Consider the following 23,467-nt stretch of genomic DNA (forward strand, 5'->3'; position numbering starts at 1 on the left):
TTTCGTGAATGCAAATGACCTCGCATTTATCAGGGATAAATGTCATTTACCAATTTCTATTCTTTGTATTACATTGAATTAGGCTAATATTATATAGGCCTACACTATCTCTCTATCATGTTTGTAATACAGATAAATGAAATTCCCAAACAGCCCTTGTAGAAAATAAAGATCTTCAAACATCTATAAATTCTAAGTGATTTGAATATACTATGATAGAAATTTTAAAATTAATTAAACATTTCTCATGACCTCTACTTCCATAGTAGATAATATAAATGGCGCTAGCACCCTAATCTTTTAAAAAAATATATATATAAGCTTCTCCATTATTTAAACTGCCATGCTCTTCCTACAAACTTTCCCAACAATACTTCACCTGCTCATTATTCTATTCCCACTTTTAGATGACCTACATATCAAAAAATTTGACAATACTTTCTACAAACTTAATTTCAAAGAATAATGAAAATGAACTTTTTAAAGTAAAATGAATACAATTCACCAAATGGAATGTAATTTGCTCCAATGATTTCAATATATTTCAACTTTTGAACATCATGGATATTTACAAGTCACTTATTTATTTTTTTGGAATTTTATATCAATTTTGTACTTAGTACAAGCAAACTAAGCCAATGTGTGTGTGTATGTGTGTGATTGTGTGAACCCATGCATCTTTTTCGCATTTGTATCAAGTGTCCTTAAAATAGGAAATAATTTTAACTAAGAAACAGAAATCTGAAATTTAGTACATGTTCCTTGTTTCAATATTTTGTGACATGAATTCTTGAGAACAGGCCCATGGGCCACAACACTCACCTTGCTCAGAAAGAAATAGGGCACTGACAGTATATATCCTATTGTAAAACTGCCCTGACTTCAGGTCATGATGACATTTCAATATAAAGTAAACTAACTGTATCCTAAAAACCATAAAAGCTTATCAATTCCTTAGTCACACTACATTTTCAAGAATTCTTCACTATATATACCTGGCTTCAATCAGATCCAAGACTGGCAGTGAAAACAATCTTGTAAGCCCACCTATCACACTTAGGCTATTTATGTGAATATTTTCAAAATGGAAAACTAATAATTTTCTTTTAATATTTATTCTTACAAACTAAGGACAGTTAAATACAAACACATGTTTGAAAAATGATAATGCTTAGAGAAAAAAAATGATAAACCATACACTCTGAAGTATGGGTGATGATGAAATGCTTTAGTAAGTGCATTTTCTCAAAAATAGAAATTACACATGAAGCAATCAGACAGAAACCAGATCCAATTACAATGAATATCCTCATATCTGTAGTCACACGGTATCTGTAGTCAAATGACATCTCTAGTCACATGATATCTGTAGTCACATAATATCTATAGTCACATGGAATGACTCACAGCATGTTTCACTTGCAGGAGATATCCCACCATTTCACAAGTCTGTCACACAATGGCATATTGATCACTGTAAACCAACTTTTATTTGTGTGTCAGAAAATTTCGCGACATTAGCAAGAACAAAGGCTCAATCACGAAAATTACTTGCCGTGAACCAGTTTACCACAGATGAATCACGAAATAAAGTAGCCACAAATAAAAATTGGTTTACAGTTTACAAAATGTGTCAGATTTTAACAATTCATAAGTCTTTCACACAATGGCATATTGATTATACAGAATTTGCCAAGTCTGTCACACAATGGCGTATTGATTATACAGAATGTGTCGGATTTTAAAGAAGTCCTCACATATAGTTCCTTCCAGTTGTATCCTTCCAGCTTCATTCTAAAAATTAAAAAAAAATAAAAAATTATGAATATTATGAACTTGGAAAATTAATTCTTCTTTTGGCCCAATATTTTTTTCTGACCAGAAACTAGAAAACTGAAAATTCAGAAAGGTCTTGTGATAAATCTGAATATCAAAAGGGCTCTTTTTCTGCCTAATCCAAGTACTATGTATAAATAAATTTTTTAAAAATCTTCCTAAAGAAACTTAAGTTATTGTGTGCCGTAAAAAGTGCTGACAGACAAAGCGGTTACTATAGGGCACCTGCCATATAGTGGGGTGCTAAAACAACACTAAGGTACTTTGTGAACAAAACTATCATATTTTGCCGAATACAATAAACTCCTTTTTTTGAGGAATACATTGGTGTAAGGGGGTGCGTATATACCATAATAGGTTTTTGACACCCCCCCTTTCTTTTCAGGTGAAACTCGGACGTTAAGTAATGTTTTACTCGGAGACATAGCCTTCATAGATACTGCACTTTTTCATATTATTCACCTATATTTTAAAAGTGAAAAATTGATCTCAAGGGGCAATATATCTCGAGAGCACTGTATAAATGTTCTCAATCTATCTATAAATGTTCGATATTTAAATATTGATTGAAGATAAACTAGAAAAGAAGCCCCTGTGCCATAAACGACTGATGTATGTTACATTACCCATCTTCATGCAACAAAATTTAAAAAATGGTTGTGTTTGAATTTTTCATATCTCTACCGTATCCAAAGCATTGTTTTTACAAACAGAGCACCGAGTATTTAATACAGCACCCATTAATACCTTTGCTCATAATCATTTTTTTTAATTAAGAAAGGGGTCAATATATCACACCTTTGTATATTGTGATGTGCTTATTACATCAAATTAAATGCTAGTTTAATATTTTGATTTCATTTTTATAACATCGACAATTTAATTGATTTTAAATATCGAGTCTATTAAACTCCAATGCTAGCTTTGCTGAAATTAACATAATGATTACCCTGGATATTTCCCCAAAAATATTCAAAGAAGTTTATCGCGATGTAGAAAGTAAAGATGACCGCTATCTCAAAACTTTTGCTGTGTGGTTTGTAAATTCTTATTCTTTGTTTAGAATTCATTATTTTCGGGGGGAAATATTCAGTGAAAATTTCCCCAAAGTATAAAGTCAAGATTACTGCTTGGTCAAAATGTTTATTATCCACATGAAGGGCATTTTTTCCTCAATTTTCAGGTCCAAAATGGGTGTTTGTGTGTGTGTGACAGGTGGGGTGGGGGTGGGGGGTGGGTGCATAATAAACACAACTGCATATTATATTTGACAAATTACAGTAATTTTTCTACCTTTGACATCTTTGAAGGACACATGTAATATCATAAACCACACCTACCCTTCTAACAGCCACGTTATTGTTACAGATCAGCACACCAGCAATGAACTCCGCCTGAATCCCTTCTTGAAGCAGCACAAGTTTGAAGTCCGAGAGCTTCGGTTCATTGATAAACACAGCTTTATGTCCAAGATGCTGATAGTGTGTAAGAGCCTCCACTGTTGGTACAACCTCCATTGGGTCCTCGTCGCCGTCCAATGTGCCATCTGGTCGAGAAAGTATACAGTATTAGTACAGGTTGTACAGGGAAAATAGAGAGTGGCAAAAGAGGAACAACTCCCAGTGGAAGTGACCATGACATAAGATCCAGCATTAAAGAGTTGTCTCTCTTGTAATATGCAGTGAAAGTTACAATACTGTACAGTAATTCGAACCTTCATCTCCTCATTTGACATCCATACATGCAATATGTACAGACTGTACACAAAATTCATGCTTTTTTAAAGTCATTGTACAGATATGCAGTTGAAAAATTATCACATGTATGTAGATTTCTATAAAACAAGTATACAACCAGTACCTGAATTCTTCTTCAAAATGCACTCACCCAAATATAGTTACACAAATACGCAAATGTAAGAGATTTACAGAAACTAATTTTTATACTTGTTTTTACACTATGCATTTTTTGAGTGAAAAACTGAGAAGCCTGTCACAGACCTAGTCGTTTCCGTGACTTTTCATCAGTGACCTCCCCTTCCTCTGTCTCGTACATGGCCCCAGTGTCCACTTTCCCATGACTCATGTCTAACTGACCGTCGATCCAGGCCAGCTCGGTCTCCTTGGCCTTGGCAAAATTCAGTGCAGACACCATATAGTCCCTGAGTCTGACCTAGATTAAAGAAAATAGTCTGGTAGATAAAGTTTATGACCTAGATTAAAGAAAATAGTCCGGTCGATAAGGCTCACAAGATATTACAGTCAAAACTTGTTACATGTATCTCAAACTTGATGCGACCGAGAAGATACCTGAAGATTTGGGATATCAATGGTAAAATACTTAAAGAATAAGTGGTTGGGACTTCCAAATCACTTTGACATATTCATGGTATTTGATACCCTGGTGTTCGAGATAACTAAATTCAACTGTATATAAGTGGCATTTTGTTGCAGCGTTTTATACATGTATCTGTATCCAAGGAAAGCAGGGCATCAAGAAAACAAACACGGTTTCACTGCCATTATCAATTGATTTAAGAATTTATGGGAAAATAATGTCTAACCTGGAAGATGTGGCTTTCCCGCGTAACATCCACGACTTCACCTATAGTTGGGAGGAAGATCTTGCCCTGAACCACCCCCTCATTTTTTCTGCAGTACTCTGACAGGGCTTCCGTGGCCTCCGTCATAGCTCGCACCAATATCTGTATACATATACAGAAAAACTAAATTATAGCTCGTACCAATATCTGTATACAAATACAGGAATACTCAACCATAGCTCGCACCAATATTTGAACACATACACAGTAATACTCAATTACAGTCATAGCTTGCACCAATATCTGTATACATATACAGAAAAACTAAATTATAGCTCGTACCAATATTTGAATACATATACAGGAATACTAAATCATAGCTCGCACCAATATTTGTATACAAATACAGGAATACTCAATCATAGTTCACACCAAGACCTGTATACAAATACAGGAATACTCAATCATAGCTCGTACCAATATCTGAACACATACACAGTAATACTCAATTACAGTCATAGCTCACACCAATATCTGTATACATATACAGAAAAACTAAATTAGAGCTCGCACCAATATCTGTATACATATACAGAAAAACTAAATTATAGCTCGCACCAATATCTGTATACAAATACAGGAATACTCAATCATAGCTTGCACCAATATCTGTATACAAATACAGGAATACTCAGTCATAGCTCACACCAATACCTGTATACAAATACAGGAATACTCAATCATAGCTCACACCAATACCTGTATACAAATACAGGAATACTCAATCATAGCTCACACCAATACCTGTATACAAATACTGGAATACTCAATCACAGTCTCAATGCATTTTCAATGTGCACTATTAAATCAAATCATTCAAATTGTAAGAGAAAGAATGTAACTTTTGAGACCCATAGGCCCTGTTAAAATATAAGTGCATGGTTTAATATGTATCTTTTTCACTCTGAAGCTAGATATCATCAGCTTTTTTTTGTGATCAGGAATAAAGATAATCACTTCTAATATTCTCCTTATTTCAAAATTATGAGCTTGACATATATCAACAACTTTTTTATCATTGACCTTCAGCTCTGCCAAATGACCTTGGTTCTGAGTCATGACACACTGTCTTGTTAAAATGATGGCAAAAAGTGCTTTTTACAATCAACCATGACAAATGACCTATGTTTAGAGCTATGAAATATATTCTAGTCATAAATAGTTTCTGACACTTATCAAGAACAAAGTTGTAACTAAATATTTCATTAAACTGCAATGACCTTAATCTTGGCCAAATGACCTTGGCATAATGTCGTGCCACATGGACATACACAATCTTTGTGCCAGGGATCAGCTTCCACTATTCCTACAGTTACAGTCCAGACATGAATTTAGAAGGATAAAAGATGATGAACAGACAGACAAGGTGATTCTTACACCAAAGCGGAGGTTTCAGTTGCTACAACTAAGCTTCCTGTTGGTTCACTAGATGTTCAGGAGTATAGAAGATTTTTAAAGATGTCACTGGCTTTCACAGTACGAGCCAATATACTGAAGCTACATCTGGGGGCCAGACTAAACCCTGGACCCAAAAGTTATTAATTTTACAATTTTAGTAGGTGTCTCTATACTTGTTATAAACATTATTAACCTACTTATAATATTTAATATAAAACCACTTCAGAAGCTAGATGTTCACCGGTAAAGATTTCCAAAAGATGCAATGAAATGCTGCCCCGAGACCTGCACCTCTGGCCCAGGAGTAATCAGTTTGACAAGCTTAACTATGGTCCCGTTTATGTGCCAGAAGTTGAGGAGTACAGGTTTTTAAATATACATTGCACTCTTAGTCTCTGATCTGCTTGCCCTAGGGCTCACATCCAAACCCAGGGACAATAAATTCAGTAATGACCACTCTGTTCATAATTTTGGTGGAGGCATCCTTGCTCATTAAAACTATGCACACAGTTTGTGTGCTAAATTAGCATTAAAGAAGATGCTATTTTTAATATGTTTACACATAAGCACTATATACCAAGTTTGGCCCCACCCTGGAGTCAGAACTTCTACCCTGGGGATCATGAAATTTACAATTTTGGTATAGGCCTTCCTGCTTTACATCACTATGCATTTAGTTTTTCATGCAGATGTGTGGTTATAGAGAAGACTTGTGAAAATGGCTCAATTTTTGGCAGTTTTTGCTCCGCATTTAATTTCTGGCATATTCATTGTGGTTTTTTGATCGTCGATAATACATGTATTGATAAAAAGTAATAATGAAGAATTGCAATTGCTCATCCTGATTATTCTGATCTAAACTGATCTACCGTGGACTGCCAAAAATCACATATGGGACACATAAATAAAATAAATGATCAAGAATTTTGTACAGTCATATCATTTTTCAGTAATTACACTTAATTAATTACAATCAGAAATATCAAATTCTCTATCTATTCCTCATAACGACGCAATCACTTGAGGACCCCATTGTGTTGTGCACCTCCTGTATTCAGGGGGAAATAACTTGTGCTGCACTGTGAAAAATGTATCCCATTGTAATGGTAGTTATCAAGAAGAAGTGAAAAATGTTCAACTGTTTTTAAAAAACACAACGGATGGCACACACCAATTGCAATAGATCAACTGAGTGACTCAGGTGACCTAAAAATTCCACCAGTCATTCATTGAATTATACACAGAATACCTTTCATTCATACTCAATACAACACAGAATACCTTTCATTCATATTCAATACAACACAATTTGGAATACCCACCAATTGTCTTGGTTTAATCTGAGAGAGGATTTTCTTAATGGATTCGCCATCAGAACGTCCTTCAAAGTCAATGTACTGGATGTTCGCATTAATGTCCAGAGTCACCGTCGCTGCCACACACTTAGTGGGTACTTCTGACAAGTCTGAGGGAATAAATAATCATGTAGCATTAACCAACTTCTGCTGTGTAAAAACATGGATTTCATTGTTTAAAAAACTGCCTCTGTCTATTTCTCTTACATAAGAGTACTTCTCACATCAATTCCTACAGACATTTTGTCAGCACTTTCTATTCATACTTTAAAAGTTCATTGATACAATAATAAAAAAAAGGATGTCAAAGAAAGTGGGTCGTTGAGGGCGTGATGTTGCAGAAATTCAACATAGCAATATAACTAATTCCATTTTGTATATTGACATTTAGTTGCAAAATAAATTGAATTTCTTTCTACAAAAAGTCATAAAATCATAGATTCAAAACTTATTGTCTTGAAGTATTCAAGTTTACTAAGGTATGAAAAACAATGTATTAGAATCAATTATTTTAGTGACCTTGACCTGTGATCTTTTAATCTAAAAATAGAAAGGGATAGTTTCCTCTGTTGCTATCTTTGTTAAGAAGAATCAGACTCAAAAGTAAGAGTGATATGCTATGTGTATTTTACATGGTGACCACCAGTTTTTCGACCTAAGAAATCCTTTGACTACAATCTCTATAGCAAGTATGAGACAGGAAACTCATGTCGTCATTTATATGTATATTTTTTAAAACTATATATTATTCACAAAGTGAATGAGATCGTGCAGCAGACATAGCCTATATTAGCCCTCTCCCTAAATTTTTATTTTTATATGGTGTCCATGACATTTTTACGTTCAATCATTGACTTTTGACCCATACACCAAGTCACCTTTCTTGTCCTACCTTCTCTCACTGTAAGAAATAAGTTCACCACTAGGGTACATGATACACCCATCTACCACTACATACACATGATATATATCTATATGTTTGCATGCTTGAAGTCACAAGCTGTGAAGTCACAATGGTCTACTTTTGGGTCACAACACTTTCTCCCATCCCTCAATATGCATTAACTGACCACGATTGATGGTCCTAGACCTCACAAAGCTTAATATATGATCTGGATATGATTTGTATATGAAGTATAGTCATAAAATTTCAAAACAAGGCCACAGCGACATATCTTTGGTTCACAGCATACCTTCCATCCAAGATGCATTAACTGACCAAAGTGAATGGTCCTAGGCCTCACAATGTTTAAGATGTGAGCTGGACATGATTACATAGTCATAAAATTCCGGAAGGAGGCAAAAATGACCTGTTGTGGGGTTATGACTCGCCTTCCCCCCCAAGCTGCATCATGTTGGATAGTCCTAGGCCCTAGGCCTCACAGTATGAAAAATATGACCCCCCCCCCCCCCCCCCCCCGGCGTATCAACAGTGTGCGAAATTAACTATGGATCGATTGACAATGTCTATAGAAAATCTTGTTGGTCTATATCAATCAAATCGGCGATAGACCGACCTGTGTTTAGGAAATCTGACCAAGTTATATAAAGTCTATATTACGTAGATTTGTTTCTGCCTACCCCTTTTTATAATAAAATGTACCACAATCTAATAACGAATCATTTGAATCAGAGTATTCCATTTTTAACAAGGAGGAACGGAACAGAATCAACTTGATATGTTTTGCCTTCATCTTCGTCTGCCCTTGGTCAGTTTTGCCAAACCTCGTTGTTGTGGTTAGTATCATGTAAAACAAAAAATCCAAGTTTCGTAATCAGTAGCGATCTTATTCAGTGGACAGTAATCAGTCTTTGTAATTGCTAAGGAACTGGGTGGCCATTTCTATACGGACAAGTTTTTGCTCTCTGTAAAGTTGGTTGGATGTCTATTGTTTAACGTCCCGCTCGAGAATCTTTCACTCATATGGAGATGTTACTACTGCTGGTGAAGGGCTGCAAAATTCAGGCCTATGCTTGGCCCTTACGGCCTTTGAGCAGGAGGGATCTTTATGTGCCACACCTGCTATGACACGGGGCCTTGGTTTTCTCATCCAAAGGACTGTCCCATTTAGTCGGCTCTTACGACAAGCAAGGGACACTGAGGACCTATTCTAATCTGGATACCACAGGACCTCTTCTCTGAGGAGATGGAGACCCATCAAACACAAACTTTCAGAAGCTTTAGAATGCTGAAAACAGCTAGCTGACGAATCAATGTTTGTATTATTTGCAAGGTTTTCCATAATATACCTTGCATCTTCAGTAATTAATTTTCATGTGCTAATTTTAGTGTTTTTATTTCAGTCTATAGGAATTTGGTGTGGTCTATAGGAAGTAAAATGATTGTGGAACGAATATCTACAGGATTGAATAGTTAGTTTCGCACACTACATCAATGGACCAAGTTTGATAGTCCTTGGCTTGACAGTGTAAGAGATACGACCCAGACATGAAGACGGACTGAAAATTCTATACCATAATACAGTATACCAAAAGACAGGTGTATAATCAAACTAGAATTCTTACATCCAATCAATGACTGTGACCTTGAGCGATGGCTTTTCGCTAAACAATCTTGAGAGATCTTTCTCTTGCTACCTTTTATCATTGTTGCAAGTATAAGACCAAAATCTGATAAAGTGCTTTTTATAGGTGTCCACCAGATTTTTCTGGATGCATACATGCAGCTCTGTTGCCAGGGGATTATAAAACTCTTTTCATGTCCCATCATCAAAGCTGTATATTGTTTTTGGTCTGTTTATTGCCACAATAGGACTTGGCTACAGCTGGAGGTATACTGTTTCATTAACATAATTTGTTTGATAATGACTAACTCTGACTATCTGCAGTTATTTAAGAAATAAGGTATCATTTTAAAATATTTATCGGGATATAAATACGGGTTGGTCACGTGATCAAATTCCATAAAGCCCGAAGGGCTTTATGGAAAATTTGATCATGTACCAACCCGTATTTATATCCCGATAAATATTTTAAAATGATACCTTATTACTTATATTTACATTTTTGGTCGGTAACATTACTGAATTGTGTTAACAACACGTTTCCATACATTTCAAATTGTTGACGTCTTCAAAAAAGGAAGCGTCATAGATGTTCAAAATGACGACAACACAAAACAAAGTTCTCTAAAATGAAGAACTGTTTTAATTATTAAGACGCTAGAAAGCAAGTATATCAACATATACTTATACATTAACTTGGGAGTTTATAATGGAAAACTCTTCCATATGTCTAATTTTAGGGGGTGGGGGAATTATGATTTAAACGGGGATGCGCAGTGTTACACTAGAGTTGTGATGCGCTTTGACTTTTGAAAAGTGAAGACGTTGAAGACCGACTTTGAAAGATATTCTGTGGATATTATGGAGTTAACAGAAGACTGAGATGGAGGAACATGAAGAACAGGGCGGCAGTCGTCAGGTGTAGGCAAATCATTTATAGACAGGACAGGACAGGACAGCTCAGATGAATCTCCGGAAAGAACTGACCATCGCAGAGAATGTGGAACTGCACGAAGGTAAGGGACGATTTGGATTTGGATATGTAATTGTTGATAAACATGAGCTCACTGAACGCTTCTTTTGACTCGATAATTTTTTGTAATAGGTTTTGAACGACGCCTCGCTTCGATGTCCCGACATAAACTTGGAAACCGACATCAAGCACCTATGGCTGCTGTGGCACGGAAGCAGTGTGGTGTGTAGGTCTTAAACTCTTAATGCACTTTGACGACTTATCGGCCATACATCCTGTGAATGACCTTTTTGCTAAAGCCTAATGTCATCGTCTAGCAGTAGGTACAATTCCGCATCACCGATGACCAGGGTGAAGTTGTAGCAGACGAAAGGCCTAGTAGGCTAGTAACTAAAGACATTGTTTACAGAAATGCTTTTATCAATTATTGATGAAAGTCCACTGCTTGGAATACAAATAAAACCGTAAATACATTTTGTGGTGTTGATTTCATCTATTGAAAGATTTCTGTACCAGTAAGTGAGAGCGATTGCTAGATGTGTATTGCCTTAGTAAAAGTAGTACCTGTTACCTACTTTTAACAAATGTTCATACGCACAGCCGTGACCTCTGTTGACCCCGTAGTAGATTTATCCAGAAATAAATAGGTATTGCTCGTAATAGTGTTATGTAGGAGAAAACAGTTGCAAATGTAAATATAATGAATTATCAATCAAACAAGCAATCTATCAGCAATATTCAAATAACACCTGAATCAAATTTCGCATTTCAGAAATAGAATAAAACCGTTGTCAGAAGTACATTAAGAGTACAGTTATAATGTACCAAACTTTGGCTTCAGAATGGCAACAAGAGGTGTTTTTAGAATGGCGACAAGAAGTGTTTTTAGAATGGCGACAAGGGGTGTTTTTAGAATGGCGACAAGAGGTGTTTTTAGAATGGCGATAAGATGTGTTTAAAAATTAGAATAGCAACGTGTTTTCAGAATTGTGACAAGACATGTTTTTAAAATGGCGGCAAGATGTGTTTTAGAATGGTGACAAGACGTATTTTTAGAATGGCGACAAGACATGTTTTTAGAATGGCGACAAGACATGTTTTTAGAATGGCGACAAGACATGTTTTTAGAATGGCGACAAGACATGTTTTTAGAATGGTGAGAAGACGTGTTTTTAGAATGGTGAGAAGACGTGTTTTTAAAATGGTGACTAGATATGTTTTTAAAATGGTGACAAGATGTGTTATTAGAACAAGAATGCCCCTGGTAATGGTTAGGCTGATGTTAGCACAGTTCTATTACATGCTCTATTGCATAACTAAGGATTACACCTACTAGATATCAAGGTGTCTCTCTTACAGCTGGAAAGTCATAATCAATTCTAGCTGCAGAACTGTAGCTCTTAGAAAAAATCCATCAAAATAATTTTTCAGAGAGCTACAATTCTGCAGCTAAATCAATTTAAAAACTGTTTAATAAGTATAGGTCAAGGATCAATGTCAAAGTCAAAATGCTGACAGGCATGGCGATGCTGTAAATTATAGACCAACAACTGACTCCAATCTATAGGACCTGCATAAAGTATTGCTATTGTCACAATATCTGTAAAATGAAGGCTGCATCACAATTTATCTAAATCTAAATCTACATAACTTATCTAAATCTACATCTTTACTTAGAAATTTACAATAATCCCTAAATACAGAATAATCTCTATGAATGCAAGGTGAAGATAACGAACAGTGATCAATCTCATAACTCCTACAAGCAATACAAAATAGATAGTTGGGCAAACACAGACCCAGAGGTGGGATCAGGTGCCTAGGAGGAGTAAGCATCCCCTGTTGACCGGTCACACCCGCCGTGAGTCCCATATCCTGACAGTAAATACATGTAGGAGAATCGTAATGTTTGTGCTATGAGGAGTTTGGGAAGCAAGCTTCTAGTTCAGTAATCTACAAGCTGAACTCATTCATATTTCCTTAGGGAAAACAGTACATATAAAATGGTGGAAATATCATCGAGTCTTATCATAAATCGAGTCCATTAATATCATTTCCACAGGGAAATGACCACATTAGGAAAGAGGAATGCCCTGTAGTTGACAAAAGTCAACAAAAAATTCTGAAATTTCACACGAATGTTTGATAATTAATAAACTAATATTCAATTCTATAAATAATTCAAACTAGAGGAGTTCATAAATGATATTTGAGATTCTCTTTAATTCAACGTACATACAGGAGTAGAAACTGCTCCAAAACATACTGATCTCAAAATTAGGTCAAGGTCATTGATTGAAATAGTCTTACCTTGTACAGAGGTATCTTGTTTCTTTACGTTTTCCTGTAACGACAGTGTGTATGATACAATCAAATGAAATGAATAAATCTAAAGTAAATCATTTGTCTGGGTTAACTTGGTTAATCTAAGTTAATAGACACTTCTTAATCTTTGGATGCTAATGGCCCCGGGCGCTCAATAGGATAGATACGGTAATGTAACAGACATTTTAGATGTGAATAACACTTGATATGAGACAACGAAGTGGGAATTACATAACGTAGGCAGGAGAAGTTTGATTGATGAACTGATTGACATTTTCCTTGACGCGTGCATGTGTTGCAGAGCAAATTGTATCCAATTATTATCTAATAGAAATATAACAGCATATATATATACTAGTATATATTGTGAAGATTCTATTTGTCCGCAGAAATCATCTGTATGTGATGATGAGAGGAAATTACAAGATTGATCGGAAAGACAATGGGCAAGTCATCTAATATTAACTAAAAGTGTTATCTGGATTATGAGGGCATAAAAAAAGCATTTGCATGATTAATGAGACCAACTTTTAATTCAGTTGAATTTGCACTGTGTCAAGATGCTCATAAAGATATAGTGCATTACTTTGGCAAATTTTGGACCCTCCTCCCCAAAAGTCTGTTTCTCATAAATTTCTTTGATAAACCTGCAATCTCTATTGCAATTCCAAAGGGGGGGGGGGATGACTTGATTCCAACACACAAGTGTTGTCTGAAACATTAATTCTAAAGACATATATGTTTGAATAATCCCATTACATTTACCCTTCAACAGAAAAAACGTGAAATCCTTTTTACTATTTAAGGATGCTTTTGTGCTAAGTTTGGTTGAAGTGGTTCTGGAGAGGTCGAAAGTATGAGAAGCTGAAAGTGTAAAATGATTACCAAAACTGTTGACATATGGGCAGTGGACAAACCTTGATTAGAATAGCTCATTAACCATTTAGTACTTCTGGACTTAACTGACTAGAAATTAAAAATTAACAAGTAAAAGCTGCCTTACTGCTGAAGTCTCCTCGTCTGTTTGTGGTACATCTAGAATGGTATAATCTTCTGGCCTAAATGAAAAATAAAACTTCTCATATGACAGACATGGTAAAAATGTGCAGGTGTTTGTCCAGCATTTGGGATATTGCTGGTATAAATTTTTTGCCAGGTAAATCAAGATCATACAATTCTGAAAATGCCCTAATAGTAAATATTAAATCTCTGAAAATGTCCTAATAGTGAATATGAAATCTCTGAAAATGCCCTAATAGTAAATATTAAATCTCTGAAAATGTCTAAATAGTGAATATGAAATCTCTGAAAATGTCCTAATAGTGAATATGAAATCTCTGAAAATGCCCTAATAGTGAATATGAAATCTCTGAAAATGTCCAAATAGTGGATATGAAATCTCTGAAAATGTCCTAATAGTGAATATGAAATCTCTGAAAATGCCCTAATAATGAATATGAAATCTCTGAAAATGTCCTAATAGTGAATATGAAATCTCTGAAAATTTAATGCCCTAATAGTGAATATGAAATCTCTGAAAATGTCCTAATAGTGAATATGAAATCTCTGAAAATGCCCTAATAGTAAATATGAAATCTCTGAAAATGTCTAAATAGTGAATATGAAATCTCTGAAAATGTCCTAATAGTGAATATGAAATCTCTGAAAATGTCCTAATAGTGAATATGAAATCTCTGAAAATGTCCAAATAGTGAATATGAAATCTCTGAAAATGTCTGAATAGTGAATATGAAATCTCTGAAAATGTCTAAATAGTGAATATGAAATCTCTGAAAATGTCTAAATAGTGAATATGAATTCTCTGAAAATGTCTAAATGCATGTAGTAAATATAAAATCTCTGAAAATGTCCTAATAGTGAATATGAAATCTCTGAAAATGTCTTAATAGTGAATATGAAATCTCTGAAAATGTCTTAATAGTGAATATGAAATCGCTGAAAATGTCCTAATAGTGAATATGAAATGATAAGTACCTAATGATCTCCCCGTAATCATCCCATTTCAGCTTCTCCTCCGTAAACGGAAACATAGGGTATGACTTCTTCGCCTGCTTGAAGAATCCGGTCCGACTTTTACCCTGAAATATACGACAAATCCAATTCTCTCAACTTCGCTTTTAAATCCATCCAATCATATGCTAACAATAAGGGTATGATTTGGGTGTATGTTGTCTTCACAGATTAAATGTTATGATGTGTGTCTTTTGATTTCCAGCAAACGCCACTATAAATGTATCACAGGGTTAATTTGACACAATCTCAGCAAACTTGTGTATGTATGTATATTAATATATTATAATATTATACTATATATAAAAGTTTGCTCGGATTGTGTTGAAACTTTGTGCAAAAATTTGCAGATCTGAACAATTTTGCATTTCTTGCATAGAAAATAAATAAACTAAATACAGACAACAAATGCTCATTGACAAATACACCAGGTATTTCTTGGACAATAACAAACAAAACAAATCTACGTTTGATATACTTGGTACAAACATTTACAAGAGGATAATCTGTGGCAGATCTAGGATTTCAAAAAAAGAGGAGGGGGGGGGGGGGGGAACTCGTGTGAAAGTCAAGTATCTTCTGTGCAGGGTTTGAATGTTTTCAACCATATATCCACATGTGACAGTAATGTACCCTTAACCTGGGCTGAGATAAAAAAAAAAATGTACTGCTTGTCAATCAAATAAGAGACAATAGCTTAGGCCCTGATTGACAGATTCAGCCAAGTATGTCAACTGAGCATCCGAGATGGATGTGTTAATAGGAATTTAACTGTAAGGAAATAATCAACCTCTTTCATCTATACACTGCAAAGATAATTTTGCAATATTTTTTTAAATTATGTCAGAGTCATTGATAATTACCTGGAGAACTTTAGAAATAAATCAGTCAATACTAGTGATGATTCAAACTTTATTTGTTTATAATAATTAGCATCCAGAAAGAGAAGTCTCGAAGTAGTACCAGCTTCCGTGCAACCATCCCAATTCCTCCTCAAGCCTCATCAACAGGATGCCCGGATTGCCTCTGTCAACCATGCATTCTTGTTAAGAACGGCAGACAATCCTGGTGGCCCGATAGAATAAAAACGGCATCTTGTAGGAACATCAGCCACTGTCGTAAAAGTCTGTAGAATTAATTTTGGACAACACAGTGCCATCAAGAAGTCTGCATTGATGAATGCTAAAGACTGAGAGAAAGAAAATCCAGAGCCATCCCGATGGACATCAGACGAAAATCGAATGGTATGGCAGGTATTCTTCAGAATAAAATGAGAAAGGAGAAATAATGCTGAACTTTCTAATAGAGATGTCAAAAAAAGTCCTCAAACAAATTATAGGTCAAATCAATCAAAGAAGAATCTAAAATCAATTGATTTAAAGAAATCAATTAATATTTTTTATTCTTATTTTTAAATAAGGATAGGTATAGATTTCTGATATATTTTATTTTCCGTCCGTTCCTTTGTGTACAGTGATCAGCACCTTTTAACGTTGACCCTACATAGCCACTCCGGGTAAAGATAAGGTCCCGCCTACATCCTAAGTAACTGTACGTATAATGGTCATGAAATGGGTCTTTAAGTATGAATTTATTTTAAAAATTTAAAGAAGTTTATCGACATATTCATTTTCAAATTTGTGCGGTGCAATAAATATGTTCCATTAACTGCCTCAACAATGCCAGGAAAATCTGCAATAACAAAAAAGGCTTCCTAATTTTGTCAATATTTGCTGCAGTCCTTGGAAATCTAATGGCTGATTATATCAGGGGAAGTAAGGCTTGTGCCATTGTTAAGTTGATGGTCCGGTTGGCGGGGAAACACCCATATCATCACTCAGTTGGATAGCTGCAATTTTCCTGTTGCCTATTGTATCTCAATGTGAGAAACACCTTCTGAAGGAAGTTTAAAGGTCCTTTTCCAACCACTTGGTATTCTGTCCCAAACAAGTGACTCGATAAAAATACATCCAGAATCTCAATCTAAAAAGCTCAATCAATTCAGGATCACTAAATTGCTGAATATAATCCTCTCTATATCGAAAATTCCTTCTGTGAACTCTAATGGCAGCCATATTGATTAACTTAACTTAAGGATCTCTTACACTTTACGACTGCTTTGAAGGACTCTTAGAATTATAAAGAACTAAAACAATTCTTCTAAGAATTAAGTTCTTTTGTGAATAAAAGTTAAGTTCAAAGCAATTTGTCAGTGCTTGATTTGGGAATTTTCTTAGATTCAAGTGCATGTACAATCTTGACGTGTTTATGAATGCTGGCCCGGGTTCATTCCATGGTATCATTTAAATTCGTGGGGCTCAATTTTTGTGGATTGCTGAAATTTTACAGTGTTGCTGGGATGTGATTTTCTGTACATTGAAACATTATAGATTTTGTGTATGTTGTTGTGGTTTGAAATCGTGGGATAGGGGTTCCACAAAAATTGAGCACTTAATTGACAAAATCTATTGATTCTAGAGTGGATTTGCATGATTTGCATAATATATGATCCTGTGGGGATCTGGGTTAGAACAGGTCTTCAGTACCCCTTGCTTGTCGTAGAAGGTGACTAAATGGGGCCGTCCTTCGGATGAGACTGAAAAAAATACCGAGGTCCCATGTCACAGCAGGTCCCTGCCTGCTCAATGGCCATAGGCGCCGATCATAGGCCTAAATTTTGCAGCCCTTCACCAGCATTGGTGACATCTCCATATGAGTGAAATATTCTCGAGAGGGACGTTAAACAATATTCAATCAATCAATCATAATATATTTATGTATACATTTCCACAAAATTTGAAATAAATAAATGAACAGCTGAAAATACTGTCCTTGATATCGTTTTTATGCATAATTATACTTAAATACTAGCTGTCCTTGACATTCTTTCTATACATACAGATGAGTGGACATGGTGATCTGAGTACTGTAAACGAGGAAATTTACACATGGGGCATTTAATTTATACTAAACACAAGATTACAAGATCTTGTGTAAATTAATACCCCCTCACATACTATTCCCATAGTTGAGCAATTTATAATGATACTGACATTGCATAACTAAACACTATAAGCATATGGTGTGCAAAGGAATACACATAATTACAACACACAGAAATATCCACATTTACAGCATATACCCCCGCACCTTCATGTTTGGTTTTTGAAATACACGTACGACCCTGCATTCTTCATTCTGTTCCTGACAGTCTAGAAGGTGTTTAATATTGCATGACTTTCTCCATGTACGTATTTTACCATCAGAATAAATCACACATCAACAGCATTTGATTGAGCCCCCATACTTCCCATTATCAACACCTGATTAAACTTGATGCATGTTCATCAAAAGCAGTTGCTGTATATCTGATGATGCAAATTAAACCAATATTCAAATACACAGATCTGTGATATGACCACCTCATCATTATTTTATGTGAATGCTTGACTGCACACTTTCAAGGGAACAAATTGAAATATCATACATTCAGATGAATCTAACCTTTCAACAACGTCAATCAATCTGTCTAATGGACAATTTCTTTATGGCACATTTTTATATTTTTTCACATTGTCAAGATATCTCAAACTTAAATCTATTAAGAGCCGTAAGTAACTTTGCTGAAAAATGGCAATTAGATAAAACGGGCAATTCCGGAGATGAAAGTGCTGCATTTGAAAATGAATTGTCAGTCCTTATGGCATAAAATCAGATAATTCACGCCCCTTCCTTCATAACAAAACATTGTAAGTATGTAGGCAATCTATTTCTGTGACACTAAATCATCGGTGTACATATATAGATAGAAGTCCAGGTCCTTGGTGATTTTGTTCAACATTAATATTTTTCTGTACGTTTCTTCCACACTACTTGTGTAATAGCTGAACAAGAGGCTCATGGGCCACATCGCTCACCTGAGTCACCTTGGCCCATATCTGAAGACTTTCCATATATATTTGCATGTAAAACCTTTAGTCCCTATTGTGGGCCCAACCTACCCTCTAAAGGCCATGATTTGAACAAACTTGAATCTGCACTATGTCAGGAAGCTTTCATGCAAATCTCAGCTCTTTTGGCTCAGTGGTTTTTGAGAAGATTTTTAAAGATTTCCCCATTATATTTCTATGTAAAACTTTGATCCCCTATTATGGCCGCAACCTACCCCCAGAGGCCATGATTTGAACAAACTTAAATCTACACTTTGTAAGGAAGCTTTCATGTAAATCTCAGCTCTTCTGGATCAGTGGTTCGATCTTGAGAAGAAGATTCTTAAAGATTTTCCCTATATATTTCTATGTAAAACTTTGATCCCCTATTGTGGCCCCAACCTACCTCCTGGAGGCTATGATTTGAACAAACTTTTCTTTATTTATTCCCCTGTAAAACTTTTATACCCTATTGTGACCCCAACCTACCCCAGGGGGCATCATTTGAACAAACTTGAATCTGCACTATATGTTAGGAAGCTTTTATGCAAATCTCAGCTCTTCTGGCTCAGTGGTTTTTGAGAAGAAGATTTTTAAAGATTTCTCCATTATATTTCTATGTAAAACTTTGATCCCCTATTGTGGCCCCAACCTACCCCCAGGGGCCATGATTTGAACAAACTTGAATCTGCACTATGTCAGAAAGCTTTCATGTAAATCTCAGCTCTTCTGGCCCAAAGGATCTTAGAAAAGAAGACTTTTAAAGGGAAAGACAACCCAAAAGATTTTTACATGATAAATGATAGGATTAATCATATGATAAAGATTTGTCATACAATTCTGTTGATATATGGCCTAGATATGCTTCAGTACTAATTTGAAAACGTCAAAAATTGAAATTCCCTCGATCTCTAGAGGCTGCCATGATATGTAACTCTTTTGCATTCAAGACCACAAAAATCAATAATTTTGACGTCACACCATCTGTTCCGGTTTTGATGAGATTCTAAGATCATCCACAGGTGCTTGGGTTCAGTGCCCCCCCCCCCCCCCCCCCCCTTTTCAACGAATAAGCTACATAAGTTTGATTTAATTAATTTTTTCTTGAAAATATTTCTAATGCATGTCAACGTCTTGCATACCCATAAAGTCCAAAATAAGTCCTTTAAAAAAAAAAAAAACCCTCACTGGTTATAACAGAACTTATAATAACCAGTGGCTTTACTTTTTTTTTTAAAAAAGGGCTTATTTTGAATTATTTTGGACTTTATGGGTAGCAAGACGTTGTTGACATGCATTAGAAATATTTTCAACAAAAAATTAATTAAATCAACTCATGTAGCTTATTCAAGGGGGGGGGGGGGGGGGGGGGGGGGGGCTGAACCCAAGCACCTGCGAGATCATCATAGATGTGCATGTGGTAGATCTTACGAATAAATAGGTTGATGCCTTCCTGGCAAGCAGTTAATTACGCTAATGCGAAGGGGAGATGTGAAAAAAGGTTATTTTTCGAAATTCCCAACTCAACCAAGTCATTTGAAAAGAAAAGACTACGTAAACTGTGGATCCATCATTTGCGTAATGACAAGTTGAGGATCGAGACATTTGTATGAAGAACAAGTACCGTCTGCCTGGTCTGCGACTCGACTGAACGTCTTCTTTTCTCAATTTCTTCTTGCGAAAGAACGGGCTCAAATCTATACGGCTCCAAACTCAACTGTTCGTGACTTGTCATGTTTACAGTGCTGCTGATGAAATAAACCGGAATAGACGGTGTGACGTCATAAATTAAACTCCAATGGCCACTCTCTTAACAGCGAGTAATTTAAAATACATGATAGATTAATATTGATTTAATTGTTAAGCAAGGATTTTTTTAGTTAAAGACTGTCAATTATGATATCAGTAAGTGATACTTTATTCATAAAAGCAACTATGTGGTTAGGATTGCCTTTCCGTTTAAAGATTTTCCATATACATTTCTATGTAAAACTTTGATAACCTATTGTGGCTTCAACCTACCCATGGGGGCATGATTTGAACAAACTTGAATCTGCACTATGTCAGGATGCTTTCATGTAAACTTCAGCTCTTCTGAATCAGTGGTTCTTGAGAAGAAGATTTTTAAAGATTTTCTCTATTTATTCCCATGTAAAACTTTGATCCCCTATTGTGACCCCAACCTACCCCTGGGGGCCATAATTTGAACATGTCAGCTCCTCTAGCCCAGTGGTTCTTAAAAAGATTTTTAAATGACCCTACCCTGATTTTGCATTTTTGTGATTATCTCCCCTCTGAAGGGGGCATGGCCCTTCATTTGAACAAACTTGAAAGCCCTTCACCTATGGATGCTTTGTGCCAAGTTTGGTTGAAATTGACCCAGTGGTTCTGGAGAAGAAGATGAAAATGTGAAAAGTTTACAACGCTGATACAATGAACAAATTTTGATCAGAAAAGCTCACTTGAGCCTTTGGCTGAGGTGAGCTAAAAAGAGTAAAAAAACAAGATGTGTTTGTGAAACACAAATGCCCCCGATAATGGCCAATTTCGAAGATGGCCAAGGTCACAAGGGCAAATATTTTGGTACCAGTAGAAAGATCTTGTCAAAAGAAATGCTCATGTACAATATGAAAGCTCTAATATTTACCATTTAGAAGTTATGACCAATGTAAAAAAAAATAATAATTAAAAGTAGGTCAAATGTCAAGGTCAAAAGGTTCAATACCAACGGAAAGGTCTTGTAACAAGGAATACTCATGTGAAATATCAAAGCTCTATCTCTTACTGTTCAAAAGTTAATAGCAAGGTTAAAGTTTTCAAAAAGTAGGTCAAATTCCAAGGTCAAAGTCACAGGGTCAAAAATGTTGGTACATGTACCCACGGAAAGGTCTTGTCACAAGGAATACTCATGTGAAATATCAAAGCTCTATCACTTACTGTTCAAAAGTTATTAGCAAGGTTAAAGTTTCAGACAAAATGACAGAATTACAGAATGACAGACAGGACAAAAACAATATGCCCCCCGATCTTCGATCTCGGTGGCATAAAAATGCAAACCGGTCGTGTTCCTTTACTTTTAGCTATCTATTAAATGATATACGTGATATATGAATTATATTTTGATTTGACCTTTTGTAACCAGGGAGAGAGCTATCATAGCTGATTTATCCTGCTGCAGAAAAAAATTCTTGGAATAAAATATTGTTTAACCTACATTCTTTTGACACAGTTTCTTGTTTACATGTCAAGGTTATTTCAAAGTCACATTCAAGGAGAGGGCTAACACAGGTTCATTCTTCTTTTGACATACAGAAAAAGTTATTGTTGGGGTTCCTGTTTTTATGCCTAGGTTATTTCAAGGTCACTTTCTATTCATTGCAAAGGACATTCAAATTTCATTAAAGCAGACATAAATAATATATAACTGTAATTCATCACAAATTTTGTCTTGATTTGCAGCATAATCAGTATTCATGAACATATTTCTATCAGTTTGCAGAGCAAAACTTGAATGAACACTAGCAAATTCAACGAACGAAAAGGTAGACTGAATTTCCTCAGATAATTTTAGATTTTGATCTGCACACTGATAATCATTTCTGTAATGCTTCTATTTAATTACTTAATTTTTATTTTTAAGTTTTTAATATAATACATGTAACATTGGTGTAATAGTATGCATAATGACACATAACAAAGTATGAGTATCTGATTATATAAGAAAAACAAAATTATTTTCTCAAGTTTCTCCTTCAAAAAAGATTAGAAGCAGTGGACATTTAAAGGTAGAAGTTCCAAATATATTATTCAGATTTACAACACACTCGTAGTTTTGTTAGTTATAGATTAAGTTCCTATAGTTTTTTAACATAATATTTTCTACTTAAAGCAAAATTGAGTATATTTCCAAATTTTTCAAATGGAATATGGTGATATTTTACTATGCCGTTGTTCTGCTGAAAATTCTAAGTCCCTTATAATTCAAGTTCCCCACATTTAATTCTAGCATTCAATGATGCAACTGTAAGTATAAGAAAAAGATGTGTTTGTGAAACATTGATGCCCCTAGATTACAACAAAGTGGAACCTGGTCAATGGTCTGTTAAGGTCACAAAATGTTGGTGTCAATGGAAAGGTCTTGCCACAAGAAATACATGCACATACCAAATATGAAAGCTCTACCTCTTATGGTGTATAAGATTTGACCAAGGTTAAAGTTTTCTGCCACAGATAGACAGACAAAAAACTGTTTGGCCCCGAATCTTCGATTCCAATGCTATAAAAAAGTAATGTGGGTTCATGACCCACATGTTTTATAATGAAGGTAAATTACATGCACATCTGGTGCATATCATTTTTAAATTTGTCTGACTGATGACAAGAATCTATCCTGGAAATCATCAAAGTTAAACATGTCAGAAGGTAAATGTAATGGCTCTTCTTGATTAAATGTTAATTGGGACTAGACCTGGATTTGTCAGTTTCTTATTCAG

General features: G+C 35.3%; 1 protein-coding gene across 1 annotated transcript in view; it reads right to left on the reverse strand.

Annotated features, from left to right (window-relative positions):
• Positions 1-1,099: 1,099 nt before the first annotated feature.
• Positions 1,100-23,467, reverse strand: part of LOC125650225 (cleavage and polyadenylation specificity factor subunit 2-like) — a 118,476-nt gene continuing 96,108 nt past the window's right edge. Inside the window, exons 13-20 of the mRNA XM_048878340.2 lie at positions 15,010-15,113; positions 14,018-14,072; positions 13,000-13,033; positions 7,159-7,301; positions 4,400-4,540; positions 3,837-4,008; positions 3,177-3,382; positions 1,100-1,794 (exon numbers count right to left, since the gene is read on the reverse strand). Coding sequence (XP_048734297.1) covers positions 1,702-1,794; positions 3,177-3,382; positions 3,837-4,008; positions 4,400-4,540; positions 7,159-7,301; positions 13,000-13,033; positions 14,018-14,072; positions 15,010-15,113 — 948 coding nt within the window. The 3' untranslated portion in view covers positions 1,100-1,701. The remainder of the gene's footprint in view (positions 1,795-3,176; positions 3,383-3,836; positions 4,009-4,399; positions 4,541-7,158; positions 7,302-12,999; positions 13,034-14,017; positions 14,073-15,009; positions 15,114-23,467) is intronic.

Source organism: Ostrea edulis, chromosome 5 (genome assembly GCF_947568905.1).
Source record: "Ostrea edulis chromosome 5, xbOstEdul1.1, whole genome shotgun sequence".
Classification (NCBI taxonomy): Eukaryota; Metazoa; Mollusca; class Bivalvia; order Ostreida; family Ostreidae; genus Ostrea; species Ostrea edulis.